The 20,393-nt window shown below is 52.3% G+C and overlaps 8 protein-coding genes across 8 annotated transcripts; 4 read left to right on the top strand and 4 right to left on the bottom strand.

Annotated features, from left to right (window-relative positions):
- Window positions 1-773: 773 nt before the first annotated feature.
- CH63R_01546 (uncharacterized protein) lies at window positions 774-1,198 on the top strand (the record flags this gene model as incomplete). The annotated part of the gene is made up of 4 exons (XM_018296521.1): window positions 774-790; window positions 862-967; window positions 1,027-1,074; window positions 1,151-1,198. 4 exons carry the CDS (start codon window positions 774-776, stop codon window positions 1,196-1,198), a joined length of 219 nt encoding a protein of 72 aa, XP_018164883.1.
- Window positions 1,199-1,475: 277 nt separating this feature from the next.
- Window positions 1,476-2,319, bottom strand: CH63R_01545 (GDSL-like Lipase/Acylhydrolase; the record flags this gene model as incomplete). The annotated part of the gene is made up of 2 exons (XM_018296520.1): window positions 1,476-1,835; window positions 1,897-2,319. The coding sequence occupies 2 exons, from the start codon at window positions 2,317-2,319 to the stop codon at window positions 1,476-1,478; spliced, it is 783 nt and encodes a 260-aa protein (XP_018164882.1).
- A 2,413-nt stretch (window positions 2,320-4,732) lies between these two features.
- Window positions 4,733-5,728, bottom strand: CH63R_01544 (Tat pathway signal sequence; the record flags this gene model as incomplete). Its single annotated transcript, XM_018296519.1, has 4 exons — window positions 4,733-5,016; window positions 5,100-5,190; window positions 5,244-5,518; window positions 5,695-5,728. The coding sequence occupies 4 exons, from the start codon at window positions 5,726-5,728 to the stop codon at window positions 4,733-4,735; spliced, it is 684 nt and encodes a 227-aa protein (XP_018164881.1).
- Window positions 5,729-6,738: 1,010 nt separating this feature from the next.
- On the top strand, window positions 6,739-7,153 carry CH63R_01543 (uncharacterized protein; the record flags this gene model as incomplete). Its single annotated transcript, XM_018296518.1, has 2 exons — window positions 6,739-6,966; window positions 7,019-7,153. 2 exons carry the CDS (start codon window positions 6,739-6,741, stop codon window positions 7,151-7,153), a joined length of 363 nt encoding a protein of 120 aa, XP_018164880.1.
- A 436-nt stretch (window positions 7,154-7,589) lies between these two features.
- CH63R_01542 (Glycosyltransferase family 28 domain-containing protein) lies at window positions 7,590-10,351 on the bottom strand (the record flags this gene model as incomplete). Its single annotated transcript, XM_018296517.1, has 2 exons — window positions 7,590-8,495; window positions 8,555-10,351. 2 exons carry the CDS (start codon window positions 10,349-10,351, stop codon window positions 7,590-7,592), a joined length of 2,703 nt encoding a protein of 900 aa, XP_018164879.1.
- A 950-nt stretch (window positions 10,352-11,301) lies between these two features.
- Window positions 11,302-12,434, bottom strand: CH63R_01541 (uncharacterized protein; the record flags this gene model as incomplete). Its single annotated transcript, XM_018296516.1, has 3 exons — window positions 11,302-12,089; window positions 12,146-12,264; window positions 12,325-12,434. The coding sequence occupies 3 exons, from the start codon at window positions 12,432-12,434 to the stop codon at window positions 11,302-11,304; spliced, it is 1,017 nt and encodes a 338-aa protein (XP_018164878.1).
- A 1,797-nt stretch (window positions 12,435-14,231) lies between these two features.
- CH63R_01540 (uncharacterized protein) lies at window positions 14,232-15,155 on the top strand (the record flags this gene model as incomplete). The annotated part of the gene is made up of 1 exon (XM_018296515.1): window positions 14,232-15,155. One exon carries the CDS (start codon window positions 14,232-14,234, stop codon window positions 15,153-15,155), a length of 924 nt encoding a protein of 307 aa, XP_018164877.1.
- Window positions 15,156-18,970: 3,815 nt separating this feature from the next.
- On the top strand, window positions 18,971-20,339 carry CH63R_01539 (Ctr copper transporter family protein; the record flags this gene model as incomplete). The annotated part of the gene is given in 5 exon segments (XM_018296514.1): window positions 18,971-19,033; window positions 19,045-19,185; window positions 19,280-19,973; window positions 20,042-20,190; window positions 20,220-20,339. 5 exon segments carry the CDS (start codon window positions 18,971-18,973, stop codon window positions 20,337-20,339), a joined length of 1,167 nt encoding a protein of 388 aa, XP_018164876.1.
- Window positions 20,340-20,393: the final 54 nt, after the last annotated feature.

The following is a 20,393-nucleotide window of genomic DNA, read 5'->3' as shown; positions in this document are numbered from 1 at the left end:
CAGGCTGGGGAGTCTAACAAAAGCTGAGGATGACTTAACCCAGAAGGGTTGAGGCCCAGTAAACATGGCGCTTCCTGCGTCCTGCATTCAGCTGAAGGGCTGACCTGCGAGTTGGGGGCGAAAACAAGGGGTTCACTCGAGGCCGAGTGCAACATACGCGTCCAAGGCTCGAGCCTGAAATAACGCGGTTTTCTTCGAGGTTCGTTGACTGATTCAATGCAAACTAAGGTACGCCCACGAACGGATTTGGTTGTGCGTGAAAAAAACTTGACTTGATATCTGCTTTCTGGCCTGCGGCATCATGGCGAGCCGATGCTGGCTGACCGAGTCATTACAGGCGTCGATATGCTCGTTGAGGGCTCTGATATGCCTCCGGCACACCATTTCTCCTCTCTTCCCACCTAATAAACGCCAAAACGATCAGCTGTGCCATCCAATTTAAAGAGCAATGCTTCAAGGCCAATGAAATGCCGAAACCACACACCAATTTGGTGACCACACACCAACTCGGTGGAATGACCGGGGCTGTGCCTAATGCAGTCTCACACATGCCCAATCATTCTTGCACTTTCAAACCGATAATGAGGCTGGCGTGACGCAGATAATCAGGTGACAAAAGCAAGATCAGGCTGTCTCAATCCCAGATTATACATGTCCGAACCCCACAACACCCTGGGTGGCCATTTTCTCCAAAATTTTGGCATCAGTTTAGAAGCCATCATCACATTATAATCATAGAACACAGACTTTGCAGTTGGCAGGCAGCAAGCGAAATGACTTGGGATCACAGGTGAGATAGGTTCCGGCGAGAAGAAGCCAGCCGCACGCGTGATGGTCATCTAACCATTGTTGGGCCCTCAGAAATGAAGAGAAGCTTGTCGTGCCAGCGCGTCAGGTTGACCCTCAGAAACTATCCGTGCTGCTGAAGCAGAAGTTCGGGGAAATGGGTCTGAGCTATCGAGTAGAGGTCAAGTCTTCCATACCCGCAAAGACTTGGGACACAAATTCTGACACGCTCAAATACAGATGAGGCATAACAGCTATCGGATCTACGCTCAAAGGCCATTGTCGCCTGTAAGTCTTTGCCCCTTCAGTATTTCATGTGCTGACTGACGTTGAGCTAGGGTGAATTGACGAATTGCTTCTACAGCAGATGTCGATAGCACTGCTGTTACTCGACGGGGCTCACATGCGTTGAGCAGAGAAGACGTCGGGACTCTGAGGCTGCTTCGTTCTGGCTTGATGCTTTTGGAGAAGCAGACAGGATTAGATTTAATTTTATCGCGACTGTGCGGGTGCTTGTGGGTTGGCGGTTAGTCTTCGAAGGACCACTGAAACTCGCCGATTGAGTTACAATGACCAGTGGATTCAAGGATGCTTCTTAGGATTAAGGAGGGCAGATAGTGGTGGAATCACGGCGACTCAAATTGTAACAGATACTAGCATAGGAAGGTTTCTACTATAAGGAGATACGCTTAGTCTGTCTCGTCACCGGTGGCAAACACGCCAGCCTTGATTTTGTCGCTCAGCGCTTTATTCTCCTTGATGAACTCGGCAAGATCCTCCCGTTTCTCAAGGAGCAGGTCCGCAACCAGGCGACCGAAAACAACCTCTCCGGCAGGGTTCAAGTGCGTGGCATCGCCAGACGATAAGTCGTACTTACGCCCATTCGCGTTGCCAATGGCGTTGACATATTTGGTGCTGGCGGTGTTCAGGTCCAGGTACGTGGCACCCACAGCCTCTGCGGCAGCAATAGCTCGGAGGCGCTCGTTCTCGAGGTTCTGGATGACTTTGCCGCCGCTGAAGGTGCGACGCGTGAGAGAGGTGATCAAGATCTTGAAAACGGTTGACATTAGCCATATTCCTTCTGGGTATACTTTGCAAGGATAGACTTACAGGAGTTCCGCCAGCAGCCGTAACTTCGTTCGCCAAGGCCTCAAGATTGGCTTGAAACTGGTCTTGGGAAATGTTCGCCGTCGCCTTTTGGTCGTTGTGGCCGAACTGGATCGTGACAATGGGGCTAAAGGCGTCCTTGTTCGCCTTGACCTCTTCTATGACGGTTTTCCAAATGCCTTGGGCTCTGAATGACACGGTTGTGGCACCGCTCTTGCCATAGTTCTTGCCATCGGCAGGCGACTCGACGAAGGACAAGAATCCATTGCCCCAACCGCCGTTGATGGCAACAGTCGAGTCGCCGGTGAGCAAAAAGTAGGGAGGCTTGGTCGAACGGGTTTCCGACACGCTACCGTGTCCGAATGGAATTGCGGAGACCGATGTGACTGCCGCTGCCAAGACGGCTGCGATGCTTTGAACTCTCATCTTGACGAGTCGAAGAGATTCGTAGGACGCCAAAGATTATGCACAGGGCAGCTGAAAATGCGTCGAATAATACAGAGAAGTTGACGATGCAAAAGAAGTTGATCTCTCGCAGTTCGGCGGGGTTTACCAGGTTGACTTATGGGACAAGAGCATTGATATATATGAACAATCGAAACAGACTTTCAGAGTAACATCGTAGCATCTCGGCGAAGACTACGCCGAAAGAAGCGATCACGGCAACATGGGTGTCAATGCCGCGATGTCCCCACGTCATTCCCACCAATGGCTTCCCCGCCTGTCTAGCCGCTTTCTTCAACTCTGAAGGCTTATATCCAAGTGCGGCAGAGTTGCTGCGGAGACGAGATCTTGCTTCCGTTGATCTCGCTGTCAGGTTTGGACGATCTCGGACAACGGGAAGCTTGGCATGGCATAGTGCGGGGGAGCCCACGCCTGTCACTCGGTCTTTCCCGTGCCCGTGGGATCATTCGGCCGAGATGGCCGTGCCACTTGTGCATGGATGGTCCCTAAGCGGAACATGTAGTTGCCAGTGTTAACACACTATGAGGTAACAAACTTGACGGATAGTCTGCTTGACAAGTCGCATCCAGTTGCTAACTCACGGCACCCCACCTCTACAATCATGTTGAACGAGATAGATCTGTGTATGGTGAAATTGGGACTGTACTTTTGCTTTCCTAGCCGTCTACGTCACATTGAGCCAAGCACGGGGTCGAGTCACTTGTAATTTCAAGTCGTCGCTTATCCATTACATAGTATCTGTAATAGATATCGAAATATCACATGACCTCTTCTACTTGTATTCGTTTAAAGGTCAGTTGGTTCAATGCATTAAACGCCCGTTAATAATAGACAAAAGCTGTCTCCAGTCTCAGCCACATTCGAACAGCTTCAGTCGTCTCCATCCAATTGTCCTCGGAGGCATTATTGATGGATATTATTTCACGTGATGTGCCAAAAAGCTGCAAGCTTAGCTTCTGATATCACTGGCCGTGGAAGCGAACGGCGACTACCGCAGATGTAAGACCTAAGCTACATCTTATTGGCAACAAAAACATGAGGTGCATGTGGCACAGTCGACGCCATTGAACTTGGCAGCCAGAATGAGTTATGACGCACTGCTTGGTCTGCAAGTCGCCTGATCCAGCAACTTATGGATGTACGGGCACATTGTCAGATTCCCACTTAAGGCGACCACGCCCCGACAAAGAAAACCTCGAAACAATGTCCGTATTTCACGCAAATCAGCCCATTTTTGCTTATGACGGTGTGTCTCAGTTCCTCTTTTTCTATCATTCAAGCGACGACAACAGGCTGTTTGGCCTGCAGTAAGTGGTCTGTTCAAGGCACAGAAGCCTTCAGGCGTTAGTAATGGAAACATTTCACTGCTTCCTCCAACTTCCATTCGAGCTACGGATACGCATCTGGCAACTCACAAGAGAGCCGCGAGAACTTACGATTCGCGCCCAAGTCGAGCTCAACAAATATCGCCGTCACCCATTAGACTACACGCTACTTTATTGCGCCTCGTCAAGTCCTATCCCTGTTGTGCTGCAGGCTTGTCGGGAGTCTCGAAACCTGGGATTGTACCAGAGATCGTTCACAAGCGGTACAATGCCGCGTTACATATGGGCCAATTTTGAGTTTGATGCCATCCAAGCTACTTATTGGGACCTCAAGTTAGTCAGAAGGGAAAAGGAAGTCATTCGTGACCTCGTTATTGAAGTGGAGGACGTTGAATGCTTGTCACGTCATTACCAGGAAGCCCTCACAGGCTTTAGAGTCTTAGAGACAATGGTGTTTCTATCCGACGAGTCTTTACGAGAATGGGCTCATGTGATAGAAAGGATAAGGGACACGATGCAGAGTTTCGTCAAAGAGAACAGCTCGAAACTATCCAGCATCACCATCGTCGAAAAGGCTACACATCGGACAATGAGTCTTGTTCACTGCGAGCAGTCCATATAGTTACAAGCCGGGGAGCCAATAGATGCGTGACATGGCAACCTATATAAACTGTTATTGATGTTATTGTTTCAATCAGCTCGACAAAATGACCCAAGCGATCGTGCCCTCTGATGCCGACACCGTGCGCTTATGCCATATTATGCCATATCTGAAGCGCCATCCAACTTCCAATCGTAGCCGCACACTCCTATAGTACTTGGAATCAACCGAGCTCAAAAGCAATCCAGAGACTACCGTCTTCAAACTTTCATCGTGATTTGGTTCATATACGATGACTCTAATCCAATCATGCAACTAACACGCTGTTTCATGTATTGAAACCATCTCTCACATTAACATTGACACTGAAACTCAGCATCGGTGAACACTTGGTGAAGTGATGCATCATTCTCGCAATCTCTTTACAATCCGATACCCTCAGTTAGCTTCAGTGGTGATGGCCTTCGTCAACTCCCTCTGGTGGGAAAGGCTGTTCTGCTCCCTTGAGAGCGGGATCCCACGATGGGTTGGCCCCGGCATCCCGCCATCGCACAGATCTCGGGCCGTGCTTGTTCCAATCCAAAATAGCATCAAAATCTCTGCAAGTGTGCATGGAGGACCAGTTTGGGAGAGCATCTCGCCTCAAAGGGTTGTTGAGCGGGTCGACGAAGAGAGCCGGCGTCACGTCGGCTTGACATTGCAGATTCATCCGCAGCATGTCGATACAGTGATCTGCGTTGAAAGGAAACCGGTTAGAGATCAATCATACCTTGCGGTGTTTTCTGACCTTGGGGCGCGCCGAGAGTTGATCTTACCAAAGTGGGAATGTATGTTTTCGTCAGGGACACCCTCGTCCAGAAACTTGTAGTGGTCGTAGTTGAAGAATAGCCCCATTCTCAATGAGTTCTACCACAACGTCAGGCACCGTGAGTACAAGTTTCAGAGCGATATGATCATACCAGACAATGGAGCAAATGAAAAACCTCTAGCATGGCCAAATATCCGCCACCTTGATCCTCGGGGATTTTGTGGAACGGCATCTCTGGCGAATCGGTCATGTTCAGGTTTTTGACTTCTTCTTCCGTGACCCGGATGCCCCCTGCTCCAAGCTCGATCTCATGCCATGCAATGTCAATTTCGTTGGAGTGTGTCCCGGGAAGGCCGCGCCACTTATTTGTTTGCCTGAATTCGGCGTTGTAGTGATCTGGCGCTGTGTACTTCACAGCTTCGAAGGCTGGTGCTAATGCAAATCGTCAGCAGATATGTTAAGACGAGGACTTCGCTGTCGGCACACCTACAAAATGTGGACAGCTCTCGAGTGCATTGTTCTACAAGGGCTTCCCTCGACGGAATAGCATTCGATTTCAATAGGAAAGCAGTAAGAGTGATGGCATTAGTAGCCCCAAGCACCACCGTCAATCGTGGCAAGCGCTGTGTGAACCATTGTGCCCACTGAGAATTGGTGGTTTTTGGTTTGCCCTCAGATTGTGGTAGGCTTTCGTAGTCTCGTCGCAATTTCCACCACATATTGCCAAAATTGAAGTCTGGAATAACTCAAGAAGAGGTTAAAATCCGTCGTTTCGGACAACGAATTTGATGAAGAGGATTTGAAAGGAGTGTGGTTCAAAACGGAGATGAGCTTGGCCGCCATTGTCGGTCGGCAACTTCGTTTTGCGAGCAGGTCACACCTTATCGGCGGTCTAAGCTGGAAAAGATCATTCTCATCCCACATCACTGAGAGATGATGACACTCTTGCCTGCCCCTTCGCCCATGGCGTAATCCTCCGAGGTTCGAGCTGCTTGTTGCAGTTAGGTTCGGCATGGGGGCTGCATCAAAAGTCCCTGGATCGATACGAGTAGGCTGCTTTCACATAAGCTTTGCGGAAACGACGGCCACTAGTAAGAGCCGAACCACTGTATTCCTGGATCTAGACACGCATCTTTGTGGAATTCCGGAGCGGATGGAAGCGCAACCCCGCCCCTGTGGGATTTGACCCCTGTTTCAAGGTGAAGGCGAGCCCGCTGGTTCGGCAATCCGAGTTGTCCGTCTCTAGTCGAAAGATACTGAAGTCCCAATGAAATCCTTATGAGAGTCATGTTCTCAGTAGACCTGTACGTGGATGGTGATCCTGGCACAGTCTAGACCGGCCGTAAGTCATCTTTGACCTTCCGTTCTTGGTGTTGCAAGCGGAGAGGTGTGGCAAGGAGGGCACATCAAGTCAGAAGACGATTTCCTAATCTATCTGATGTGATCGGAGAGTGTGATAAGGCGCCACCATTACCAGAGACTCACTAATGATAGAAGAGAGCCTGGTTTAGCCCCTGTATTTTGGGGGTGTGACAGTTCTTCAAAGCACATAAAGATGTGGAAGCGACCAGCAGAAAGATCAACGGAGCTTTTCCAACCGCAATTCTGCCCTTCATCATTACTCTCCATCAATCTGACAGCCCAAGATGCAGCTCTCAGTCGTCACTCTTCTTGCCCTCCAGGCTATCGGCGTTGTCGCGGCCCCTGTCGCAGCGCCTGCTGCTGATTATGCCGATGTAGCCAAGGCCAGCATTATCATCAAGTCAGCTGGCACTTACAAGCGAGATGAGGAGAAGAGAGGGGCCGACTACGCCGACGTCGCCAAGGCCAACATCATCATCAAGTCTGCCGGTACCTACAAGCGTGGCGAAGAGGTACGTGAACAGCTCTTGAGTTCTGTTGCGATAAACTGACACAATAACGCAGTACGCCGACCTCGCAAAGGATTCCATTGTTATCAAGTCCGCGGGTACTTACAAGCGGGATGAAGAGAAGCGAGGGGCCGAGTACGAGCAGCTGGCTAAAGACTCCATTGTCATCAAGTCTGCTGGCACTTACTAAGACCTGTTGACGTGGATGCCGGGCGCCTTGGTTTCACATGATGAGATGTTCATGATGAGTCAATGAGTAGATGACCATCGTTTGCTGAAAGTTTCATGTTTGTGGATGCAACTGTTTTGCATACAGTGGATAGCGAAAGTCACACCAGGCAACGTACCATGATCACCACATGACAATGCTGTGAGATAACGCTGCAATCCACTGTTGCCACGTTCTGTAGATGCTCTTACCCAAGACCGTACCCTTCCTTTCGGCAGCTTGAGCCTGTCAGAAGACAAATGCTTTGCTGCTAAACCCCTAAACAGGACACGGATCCAGCATGCAATCATGAGAAGGTCAGAAGTTGCGACTGAAAGCCTTGCAAGGCTTTCCGCGATGAACGTTCATAAGTACCAGGTACCGTCCAGTGTCTCTTCCAACAGAATTTCATGTCCGCTTATGGGAAGATTGACAATTCCTTCACCGGCCACTCGTAGCTACGTTCATAATCTGTGGTAAAAGACCAGTCACCAGGGCCGACAACCTCGACCCTTTTCCCGCCTCTGGTTGGCAATACCACCTCCATCTCCGTGAGAGGCGGCACAGTCACGTCGACTTTGAGCTGTTGCGGGCCGCTTGCCTCACCGCATACCTTCCAGGCGCAAGACACCCTGCCGTACGGCGTAAGATGTTCCGCCGACGCATGCATAAACTCCGCCCCCAGCACCGGCTGTGCCCTCGATCGCTTCCAGCCAGGCTCCAACCGCTGCAAGCCCGCAAGGCGCTCCACGAGGAACTTGGCCACCGCACCAAAGGCGTAGTGGTTGAAGGACGTCATGTCGCCGGGGTTGATGGTCCCGTCCGGCAGCATGCTGTCCCAGCGCTCCCATACCGTCGTCGCGCCCATCGTCACCGGGTATAACCACGACGGGCACTTCTGGTTCAAGAGCATGGAGTAAGCGACATCGCTGTGGCCGGTGTGGGTGAGGGCTTCGCAGATGAAGGGCGTCCCAGCGAACCCTGCGCCGATCCTGAAGCCGTTACGCCGGACAATCTCTGCCAGACGGTTCCCGGCTCGCTTCAGCTGGGTAGGTTGGAGGAGATCAAACGAGATCGCGAGCGCGTAGGCGGTCTGCGAGTCGGATATGAGGCGTCCGTTGGCGCTGACGTACTCATCTTGGAACTCTTTGCGGGCTGCCTCGGCTTCTTCTCGATACCGTGCAGCGTCGTCTGTCTTTGACAAGACTGCCGCCACCTTTGTGATCAAATCGAGGGATCTGACGAGGAAAGCGTTTGCCACGAGCGGGGGATCTGTCAACGCCTTCATCGGCTCTTCGGGGGGAGCGTTGGGATCCAGCCAGTCCTGTACATGTGTGTTACTAGATGAATCTTCGGGACGAGACGAGATTGCATGTTACTCACCCCAAGCTGGAACAAGCTAAAGTCCCACAGGTGTACCGAGCCGGACTTGTTCCTCGGGATCACATCAATCCATGTTTTCATGGACTCGTATTGGTCTCGGAGTATAGTGAGGTCGGCCGTTTCCTCGTAAAGAGCCCAAGGCGCAAGCACAACCACATCGTGCCAGATGGCGTTGGCGCCGATCTTGCCCCAGTTCTTGTGACCGAGGAGAACGTTGGGAGACACCATGGGCGGAACGCCACCCAGCACCTTCTGATCAAAGGCCACATCCGCGAGCCAGTTCTTCAGGATGCCGAAGCAGTCGTATATAAAGGTCGCCGTAGGCGCAAACAGCGCAAGATCTCCGGTCCACCCAAGCCGTTCGTCTCGCTGTGGACAATCGGTCGGTACGGATAGGAAGTTGCCCCTCATCGACCATCGGATGTTGCTGTACAGCTTGTTCAGCATCTCATCCGAACAGGAGAAGTTTCCAATCTCTTCCATGTCGGTGTGGCACACCTGAGCCTCGACAGCTTCCGAAAGCCTGGCCCCGGACGAGGGCCAGCCATCGACTTGGACGTAACGGAATCCGTGGAAGCTGAACCGTGGCTCCCAAGACTCGCCGTTCGAGTCGCCTCTCAGTGTGTAGACATCCGTGGCTTTGCAATCTCTCAGCGGTCTTGTTCCCAACTCCCCCTTCTCCAGGACTTCGGCGTGGGTCAGTGTCACTTGGTGTCCTCGCTGGCCCTTGATCTGTTTGATGCGAACGTATCCAACCATATTTTGACCAAAATCGAGGATGGTTTTACCAGAGGGCGTTGTAATAGCCTCCAATGGGGCGATTGTTTCAAGCCTCCGGACCGGCTCTCCATACCCAGAGATAAGTTCTGTTGTGGCAGGCAGGGGCGGGAGAATATCGACAGCATGCCAATCTCCCGAAGGCGCACTTGGGCTTGACCAGCCATCCACCTCTGCCGTCGCATCGTACTTCTCTCCGTCGTAGATCTCAGCGAGCTTGATGGGTCCGCGAGTTACTTTCCAGGTGTCATCGGCGACGATAGTCTCGGTGACACCACTCTCGTAGGAAATCTCAAGCTGAGCCAGAAGCGCAGTGCGAGTGCCCCATATGCCCCTTCGCCCACCCTCAAAGCCGATGCGGCCATTGAACCATCCTTCGGCTAACCGGATACCGATGCAGTTCGGATCGAGGGAAGAGAGCTGCGAAGTGACGTCGTAAGTCTGATATTGCAGTCTTCCGTCGTAGGCTGTCCAACCTGGGGCAAGGAAATGGTCGCCAACTCTACGCCCGTTGATCTCGGCCTCGTACACGCCCTGTGCTGTTACATAGAGTCTCGCAGAGCGAATGGTTCCCTCTGTCTTGAACTCTTTTCGGAAGAGGTCCTCGGGCTGCGGTGCGTCCTTGCTATCTTCCGCCCAAGGCGCCGAGATGAGACTGCTGCTCCAGTCGTGGCGATACAAGAGACCTGTTTCCAGGACGAATGGCTCGCTCCAGGGCGACCAATCTGTCTGCTCGGCACCCCGGGCCCTGACATCGATGGAGTAAACCTTGCGAGACTGGATAGGCAAGCTTTTGGGCCAGTATGCCGAGTGAACATTGTCGTCTTGAGCTTCAGGCTCGCTCACCAAAAGCTGCTGAGATCCATCGTGCTGGATTCGGACCTCCCAGTTGACTGATTTGAAACTCTGAGGGCATTCTTGGAATTGCCATGAGATCCGAGGCCTGCTTAGATGAATGCCCAGCGCGTTCTGACGCCGATAATGGTCGACACGAACGTTGACAACCTGGAGTTCCACCATGTCGATCAGGATGCAATGACGACCACTTTAAACTTTAGTCGAGTCTGCGCAGGTTTCCGCGATTGGGCGGCGGGTGACTGAATGCAAGTATCTTGATGTCCAAAGCAGTGGGTAAAAGCGCACGACGTCTGCTACATACCCGCCGGCAGAGATATCTAGAATAGATATAAGGACCGCTCGAAAACTTGATCGGTTCGAAGCTGTTACGAGCGGGCCAGAAGACACCGAGAGTTGTCGGAGACCTGTCTGACAACGAGGGGCGGGTTGGCACCTCTTCCGAGCTTGATCCCGGCATCGAGAGGGGCGAAATCCGCATCTCAGGAAAAGCAACCAATCATGGACTCCACCACTCCCGAAGTAGAGCCTCCAAGTTCCCAATGTGGATGAGGGAAGGATGCCAGTTGAGGAGACTCGCGCCGCTAAGTGTGCCGATGTTTTTCCAGCCCCTCAACGAAGTGGCACGCCTTGCGTAACCAAGATGTTGGGCACCGCTCTTCTTTCAACAACAATAGCATCTCCAGCCGTCAGAGGATTGTACCTTTTGCATGTGACTTTAGTGGTGTTAGTAAATTGTGCACTAATCATACATGGCGAGTCAGGAGATACACTTCATTCCGTCTGCTTCAACTCTTTGGTTCTCTGGCTGCTCCTTTTGAGACGGATGGGGCACTATGCGTTCAGACAATGGCCGTGTAATGCTGATTGAAATTGGTAAACGACAGTAGTGCTGAAAGCACTTTGAGCTATTGAAAAGTGTTTACTTGTTAAACAATCGAGCGAGCTAAACTTCAGATACAGCGCCGTCTCCTACTCTGTCCAAGCCAACCAACTGTAACGCCTTGATTTCCTCATTATCATGGCTTCAAACTCTCAATGGCCCTTGTATTATCAACGTCAAACCACTCTAGAGAACCTCCATGTACATCCCATCGGCTCTGCCCAACCCTCACTTACTGCGACCCCTGGACCGGCAGCAAGTTGCCGCCCCTGTTGCCTCGCTCAATCACAATGGCAACCTCCCCAAGCGGGACATCGGGCTGCCCGCCGTTGCGGAAGTGCCGGAAGATATGGACCGAGAACAGGCTGCGGAGGCCGCGCTCATACCAGTTGCCGATGATCTCCATGACGAGGTCGTTGATCTCCACGTCACGGAGCCCGAGGTCCCTCACAGTGCGTCCGTTCCTCCCGAGGAACCCCATGCTGATGGTGATTGGCCCGCTGTTCGTGTCGTATGTCCGTTCGACCTGCGCGGTATTTTGCCAGTTCGGGTTGTTGACGTTGCGGACTCGCTGGATGTCTTGCAGAAAGTCCGTGGCGATGTTGCCCGTTTCGACCTCGTTCAGGATCATCTCCTCGCCCTCGTTGACGCCCTCTGCAAGACCGAGTTCTCCCGGGTCAGATCTCTTGCCACGCGACAGGCGATCCCGACGACGCAAGTCCGTTTCTCTCCGTTCGGATTCGTCATACCCGGCAGCTTCGTCTCCCTGGACGTGAGAAGGCTCCTCACGCCTCGCCATCTTCAGCTCGTCCTTGTGGATTTCGCCCAGCTGGACAATGACTGTGCCGTCTGGTTTCCCACCCGGGGCCGCGACAAAGACTCTGCCGCCGGCGTTTTCGTTGAGCCTGCAGAATGAATGGATGTCTTGGGCGGCGGTGGCTAGAGCACCAGCCGAGATCGTGCCCTGTGACCCTACGTCGCCTGCACACAACCAGACGCTGCAGGGGTCGACCGAGACGACTATCTCAAGAGTAAGCACGATTCCAAGATGGGAAGTGATTCGGGCTCCGGCATACTTCTGTCGCATCCGGCCCTTGGAGCTGTGATGGTGTCGGCGCCCCGGCCGTACAGAGAGAGAATCGCCGCTTGACACCTATCCGCCTTGGTTTCCCAGATATTCTTAGCGGTGCCATGTCTAGATCCAAGTTAGTCCGCTGGTTCTAATAGTTTTTATGGAAAGAATCACACTGCTCACCCGTTCGCCGCGCATTCGGGGATGCGAATGATGGTGGCCAAGTTGCAAAGCACCGGGGCGATAAAGATTGCAAAGCTCAGTGCAATGGTGGCGGCAGAGTTGGTATGCATGTCGGCGGTTGTATCTGTAGTGGAATGAGTTACTGGTTTGAAACTGTTATTGAAGACTTGGTCTGATGGTGTGACTGAGCGCCTTGGTGTATAACATGATTGAGTTGTCTTGTGTTGGTGTCCTACTCTTGTACACGAGTCCTTCATCGTATTTTATATCTGGGTCAACCTCATGAAAGACTCCTGCTTCTCATGATACTGCGATTTCATCCAGCTAAGTCACCCCGAGAATAGATGGGATTTAGGCAGGACGGCTTTCAAGATTGTGGCGAAGGGGATAGGTGCTGCAGAATGCTACCCAAGGGCCAAAACCATGAGGCGCCTAAACTGGCGAGGCGCCAACCCGCCGCATGAAAGGCCCATCGTAAGACATGCCAAGATTTCGTCATGGTAGCTGGCGATTTGGGGTTCCGTTGTGCTGTGCTGTGCCGCTGTCCAAAAGCAGGTCCCATGGCATGCCGTCGGTTGGCGAAGCGTTCCCGGCTCGAAAGGATGCAGTGCGCCCCATTCAGCTGCTAAATAGGTAACTCATGCAACTCACTCTTTAGGCGAGCTTTTTCTGCATTTCAACCAGAGAACGGCACATCAGTTGCATCGAACGAGCGGCGCTGCTCAGCCAACGGCGGAAAGTAGCAGCCTACTGCGACCCCCAACTCCCTAGGATTGCCGGCTATCCATGGGATGGATCCTTTCTTCGCAGTTGGGATTTTAAATGAGCATGATACTAGATGATGAATGATTGGTTCCAAGACCTTCGAGCTCATCATATATGTCGCGTCACAAACACCCAGCCTCCATTCATAGCCATTCTGAATGTCGATCTCCTGGTGGCGCCGGGCGTATACGCTTCTTCAGTTTGCCGGGGGAAGACAAACATTTGGACTTGGACACATCTCGAATTGTTTGCCTTCACCGGTTTATTTCTGTGTTTGCTTAACAACAAACAACATCTTGTCAGTGGCAACATTGAGTTCAATCCCCGTGTCCACCCCCAGCTTGTTTTTTATCACGCTGTGTTTGAGACAAGCATCGGTGCATTGGTCTACACTCGTCTCTTTGTCACTTATCCCCTGTATCAAAACAACCGAGAGACCGCAGAGAGAAACGGTGGCAAACGGTTTTCGCCGGCACTGGACATCTTGGCGACCAAGCCTAACTTGTCTGCCCAGAACACCGGGATGTTCCCCTCATCTCGTCAGAACCCTTCAGGTTTGAGCGACAGCGCAATGTGGAAACATGGAATGGCCTTGGTTTCTGGCCCTGTGGCCGACTCAAGAGAGGCGAGAGCGAGCGCTGGCATCTGTATGAACAATGACCAACGGTTTGTCGACGAGGCTTGATTCTTGGGTGCTGGTCTCGGCTCCTGTGCTCTGAACCCTGTGCCTGCGTGTCCATCACATAACGGTCTGCCAGGGTCGACATCGCGCCGTTGGCTGTGGTTGGTCGCGTGTTTTCCGGCAGTGAATCTGACAGCCGCGGAAGCGAACAAATATCCAGAGCTGATGGGCTGGAGACCCTGGGGGTGGGAATTCCAATTACCGGTTCCGATTAAGTTTGCAGCTTTCTTTTCAATAGTGAAGATGGCTTTGCTGGATCCCTAGCAAGGAAGAGAAGAGAAAATCCACCGCAGACAAGGTGATTGATTGGGCAAGATACGCGGGTGAGGGTGTAAGCACTACTCTCAGCCACTCGACAATATAAGACAACATGCGCCCATACGAGATTGGGAAAAAATCGAACTTTGCTGAAGCAGTTCAACCTGAGTCAGTCTCTCCATCCTTCACTCCCCATCTCGTCATGTTGCCCATCGCTGCTGCTGCTGCTGCTGCCGCCGCCTTCGCTGCCCTGGCATCTGCCCAGTCCACGCCATGGCCCGCGTTCGGCAATTGGACCGAGACCTTCCAGGGCCACGACTACATTCTCTCGGGGCCCCGAGTCTTGGGCAGCAAGACCGACTTTGAACTCGAACGGTGTCAGTACGTTTGGAACACCCTCAACGAGCGCGCCAACGACACCTCCGTGCCGGCTCCGTCCTCGGCCGAGCGATGCATGGACCTCCTCTTCGCTCGCAAGTCGGCCATCGGCGACAAGGGGTTCCTCGACATCTTCGCCACCGACATCCAGGAGGCCAAGCAGTTCTGGTACGACGTCAACGACAACTCGACGCTCGACGACCCGGCCACCTGGAAGGCCGTCGAGTGCCGCGCCCTCGTCCACCTCCCCAACGTGACCGCCTGGGCCTTTTCGGCTTGGTCCGCCTCCCCCTTCGCCGATGCCGCCAACAATCGCGGCAACGCGGAGCACTACTTCAAGTACTCGGACCATACCGGCGCCCTCGGCACCTCGCACATCCTCGAGGGCTGGGGCGGCGTCACGACCAACTTCTCCATCCCCAACTACAGCCCCCAGACCTGCGCCCAGCGGCCCATGGTCCGCCCCTTGCCCGAGTTCGCCATCAAGGCCTGCGGCGACAAGAACCTGGTCGACGAGGACAACACCAACTTTGGCGTGCTCAACATTGCCGCCCGCGATGTTGTCGGGTGTGACAAGACGAGAAAGGTTGATATCTATGCCTCCATCTGGTACGGTAGCGCAATCTCCGAGGAGCACCTTGAGGCGGAGCGCCAGCATGTCATCATTGAGATCGTCAACATGAGTCTCCAAGCGCAAGAAGACATTGAGAGTGGCAGATTTGTGGTTCCTGCGCCCCCGACCGCTTGAGAGTAGTCGTGATGGAGCTTTGGGTGTGTCTTTTATAGAGTCCCGGGCAACCACTCGAGATCCAGGAGTCATTCAATTCTTTCCTACATATTTTCTGAAGCTCCGTAATGCACTGAGCCTCTTGGAGTCTCGAACAACTTGCAACTTCTTGAGTGTTAGGGAGGGAAGCCATGCTGGAATAGATAACCTGCTAATCTGCCAAGGCGCAGCCTAGGCGTTACTCTAGCTGTCCTTAGGCGCCTAGCATAAGGAGGAAAAGTGTATATAACTAGCTATAAGAAGCGGCTTTCAGCAAGACGATAGCCCCAGACCTATAAAGAAGTTTGCAGCATGATGATCTATGACTTAAGTGCAATTGGTCTCTAACATTTAACTACGTAGCTGTCTACCCTCTACATTCTTGTTGAACCAGCAACAACACTCTTGCAGCCATGATGAGAAGAAATAAACTCTGTTACTGAGTACCTAGTCGACATCATTGGTTGCACAGAGGCTGGTCAAGACCTATCAACTGGCCTGCATCTTGGGGTTATTGAAGACGTCTTTACTGGAGGTTCTGTTCACATCGCCTTCAGAAACATTATCAAGCATGGTTGATGCTTCCATGCATCATGGAAGAGTTGACTGTTGCCGTGATTAGCGGTATCACTTTTTTTATTACGTTCATGACGAAGACAGCTCATACTAGGCGGACATAAGCCTTGTTGCACCTCCCGGCTCTAACAAATCCTCGTCGCCGGCTGCTCACGAATCACCCGATCCCCAGAAAATATCAAACACAACTTGTGACAGGCTAGGTTGTCACGCTTCTCATCTTGGCTCACGGCGAACATAATCTCACCATTATTCAATAGATCCAGAGTGGAACACAATATTGTGACTCCAAATTCGCGAGAGTCAAGTCAGACGGCGAGCCATCATGCCCAGGAACCAAGAAGCAGAACAAGGAAGAAGTCCAGAAAAACCACCCCCTTGACAGTCTCTTGGCCAGCACGTACAGCGCTCGACGATGTGTTGAGCTTGACGAGAATCCCGATCTCGGTTCCAGTAACAAGCACAGCACCTTACAGTGTTTGAGTGAAGACCGTCAGCAGAGCCGAAAGAGGCTGCTTCGTTTGCTCCAGTTGGTAGTATGCCGAGCCGCGAGAGAGACGGGGAAATGGCGTTGCCGTGTCCCGTCGCAAGGTTGGTGGTGTGGGCTGCTAGCGTTTCTTTCCACGTCCAATGAAGCAGACCCGGCCCCTGCCAAGAAACTCGAGTGTCTTCTGCTCTACCTCTCGTGCTGTCTTTTCTCTTTTGAAACTTCTCACGGCGGAAGATTAGGCATATAGTCATGGTATAACGCTTCTGATTACCGCCGCCGGACTGCTCTCCACATGGCGCTCTTAGCCTCGCACTCTTTAGCCTAGGCATGATCATCGGAAAAGCTCCAATTCATGCTGGCACTCTATTAGTCAAACGTACAGCAGGGTGCCTTCTCTGACAAGGGGCCTCTCAAGACGAAGTAAGACATACTTTCAATCTTTCAGCACACCGGGCGTTAGTGCAGTCTTGCCGATTATCTGACTAGATACTGAAAGGGTGGACCCGTGTAACTTGAAGCGCTGCCAGACCTGATGGAGACATGCTATCATTTGATGAGCACAAGTGTTGGAACGCCTCGGCCGCGGCTACATCAGAGAAGCAGCGTTCAATAACAGCGAAGTACGCCTGCAAGTGAGGGACTTTTGAGGATGCAGTCATGATATATAACGTGCGTGGCGTACCTTAGGGCGTCACTAGCACAGGCTAGAGAGACGGGTGCAAATGCGGCACGGGGACTGAGTACGATACATTTTACCACCACGTCAATTTGAGAAGGCCAACCATAACGTTTTCGCAAGCCTTTCTCCATTTTTGTTAGCGCTTAATCTCCTGGTGCTTGGTAAGGAAAATGGTGTGATTATTTCCAGGGTGTGCAATGTTGTCTTCGATACGTTGGTGACAAAAAAGGGCGATGCAAAGAATCAGACTCCCTTGCCACGGCGTTTCCACAAGCACCAGCGGCGTCTTCAATGTTCACGTTGTTTCTGATCGAAGAAGACACTCCTATCAAAAAGAAAACCTCTGAGAATCCCGGGCCATGATTAGTCTGCCATATCTTTTCAGAGATCAGTACCAGCCTTGTTGACCCATGCATCCTCGCACAGGCTGTCGCCGCCCATTTCCTCTCCCATTTCTTCAGTAGCATAGCAAACTAATTCTCTAATTGATATAATGTACACCTTAAGATCAGAAAGAGTGACTCGGGAGAATCTGTTGTTCTTGTTAATGGTAACGGATCATACTAACTAGTCAGTATTACTAGAGTTAACGACACACCTGCAAATGGCGATGCCGGCTACCGATTTGATTCCGTGCTTTCCGTCTAGTAGATCGCAACTACGGGGGCGCCATTACCTGCCAAGAGTGCAAATTGGGGGAATAGCCATTTGCAAGCTAGTGAGGTTCTCTGATGCCATGACGTCTGGACGAGACGTAATCGATTTTTAACCTTCATCTTGTCAGTATTTCGCGAATTATATTCTTCCCTGGAAGTCTCAACTTGCTGAGGGCACGTTGCAGAGCCGATGACAACATGATTGGTCTGCCAGCACTGGCTAAGGCGAGCATCGTCCCATCTTTCGGGCGTTCGTTGTTGTTTTCATGCTGTCAGCAACTGGGGGTCTGCACGAATGAGAAGGCTATCACGAAACCGGAGGACTTCCCGCATTCCTGGGTCTACGTTGACAGGCCGAAGTACTGCATAAAACCGGAGGCCTGCTCGATGTTGGCCAATCGGTCTGCGGTTGACCGGTCTCTGTGCAGCTCCAAGATCCCCTGTCTCATGGCGGAGTCCCGGACGGCTGGAGAATCGATGATCGGGCCTTCTTGCGAAAGGGACCATTGTACCCATCCCGCGGTCGGCCTTCAAAAAAGGCTTCGTGGAGGAGCGTGGCAGACGATAAGCATGGCAGGGGGGGCGAGAGGGGATCGTTCTTCACATGGATGGTGTTCGGCTTGGCGGCTGCGGCTGAGACAAGACGAAGTTGAGTTACCTCCACACTTGTTACCTCCCTCGTTTACATTTCCACATCTCCAGCACCATTGGGACCTGCTGTGTATTTGGCTGGGGACTGGCATATCAGCTGTTGAACACTTGATCTGACAGTTGTCGATTTACATGCCCCCATCATTCGAACGGTACTTGCTTTGGGTCTAGCGGCAAGCCGGACTTGACTCCGGATTGAGACCATGCTTTAGAACGTGGAATAAGTTCCCCAAAGAGACATCCAATAAGCCCATGGACATCCGTCTCACTGTAGATCTTGGTAAGAACCTGGCAGCCCATTCCGCGTCATTCCTAGCCGGTCGGGCAGAGTCTGGGGCACAAGGGCCGAGACAGTGTTGGTTGGCTCCGGGTAAGCCTTCATGGCGGCCACGCTGCGCCGCTCTTAGTAGGTACAAACATCAATGGAATCTCTGGGTGTCACTACTGCAGCAAACCCATGGAGAACTCTGCTTACTTGCTGACATCACACCTGCATGAGTAAGTGGGCGGTGAAGTTGAGCATCTGTCTGGCCTCTCATGTGGGTGAACAATTGGTTTCTGGCTGTTTAACCATGTGCGGAATATCCAGATCGGCACGTCTACCTGAGTTTTTTGGCGTATAAATACTCAAACCGAGAGCTTCTTCTTCCTGCAGGCTGTATCTCAAAAGACAACTCCTCCATTCGCATAACATTCAACCTTCTTCGTACGCTTCCCTTAAGACTAAGGATTGCATATTTGGAACATGATGGTCAACTTAATCTCCCTCGCGCTTCCGCTGGCGTTTGCAACCATTACGGTGGCACGGGTGTGTGCCAGAACCTCACGGTCGATGTCTCGATCACGTCGAAGAATGGCGTCTATAACATCTCGGCCCCTGAGACCAACGTCGATGTCACAAACATCATGATCGGTCTCTCAACTCAGTCAAACGACTTTTCAGCAGATTACTTCGTCGGTGTAAGAAAAATCAACCATACCAGATCCTCATCCCGCACAGCCCCCCCAACGCTCCCTCAGCCCAAAGGAACTAACATGGCCACTCCTTTCATAGTACGCCAACGTCAGCGGCACCTACCAGCTTGCATTAACATATTGCGAACCAGATTCAGGCCCTGGTCGTGTGCTCCAGATCCTTACCCACGGTGTTGGCTTTGACCGTAGTTACTGGGACTTCCCAGCCAACGGCTATAACTATAGCTATGTGGCCCCTGTTGTTGACGACCACGGCTACTCGACTTTCTCCTGGGATCGCGTCGGTATTGCTGAGTCGACACATGGCGACCCTATCAACGAAATTCAGGGCTGGCTTGAGGTCGCTGCTCTCAAGGCACTGACGGATAAGCTGCGCGCTGGCACCATCCCAGAGGTTGGCTCTACGTTTGACAAGATTGTCCACGTCGGTCACTCGCTCGGGTCAATCCACACGTATGCGCTCACAGCAGCATACCCAGACATCTCAGATGGCATTATCCTGACAGGGTTTGCGCCAAACGTAACCTTTATTACAGCCCTTTTGCTCGGCGGCGCATTTGTCCAGGCTAGCGACTACGCAGAGGGGTATTTCGCGGTTTCGTACGAGGGCGCTATGCAAATCTGCTTCTTTGCGCCAGGATACTTTGATCCGGCTATCCTGAGGTTGGCGTATGAGAGCAGTAGCCCCGTAACGGTCGGTGAGCTGTTCACCATCGGGGGGGAAATTGGGCAACTCAGTGCGTTTGCGAAGCCCGCATTCGTCATCGCCGGTGGTAAGTCTGACATAGAAGAAACTCCTCACGGGAGATGTCCCTGGCTGATGGCAATTCTGCCTTGATAGAAAGAGACCTCATATTCTGCGGGGGTGATTGCTATGCAACTGGCATTCCCGAGCTGCTCTCGCTCCCGGCTGCGCTTCGTGTTCTCCTCCAGGGTGCGACCCCGTTCGAGGCCGCCGTGGTTAATAACACGGGCCATGGCCTGACTCTTGTACGCCGGTCACGATTCCCGTCCCCCAGCTCCGTTCAACGATTGCTGACCGTTGGCTTCTCCAGGGCTACTCCCATGTCGAAGTGACTAGCAAGATCCAAGAGTTTCTAAGCGAGAATGGCTTGGCCAACAAGGCTTCTTGTTCTTGAACAGTTGCCACTTTTGCAGAACAGATTCAGAGGGTCTTTTGTAATAATGAGCAA

The sequence above is a fragment of the Colletotrichum higginsianum genome, chromosome 1, assembly GCF_001672515.1.
Source record: "Colletotrichum higginsianum IMI 349063 chromosome 1, whole genome shotgun sequence".
NCBI lineage: Eukaryota > Fungi > Ascomycota > Sordariomycetes > Glomerellales > Glomerellaceae > Colletotrichum > Colletotrichum higginsianum.
The sequence above is the reverse complement of the archived record's forward strand: the minus strand, read 5'-3'. Positions and strand labels throughout refer to the sequence as shown.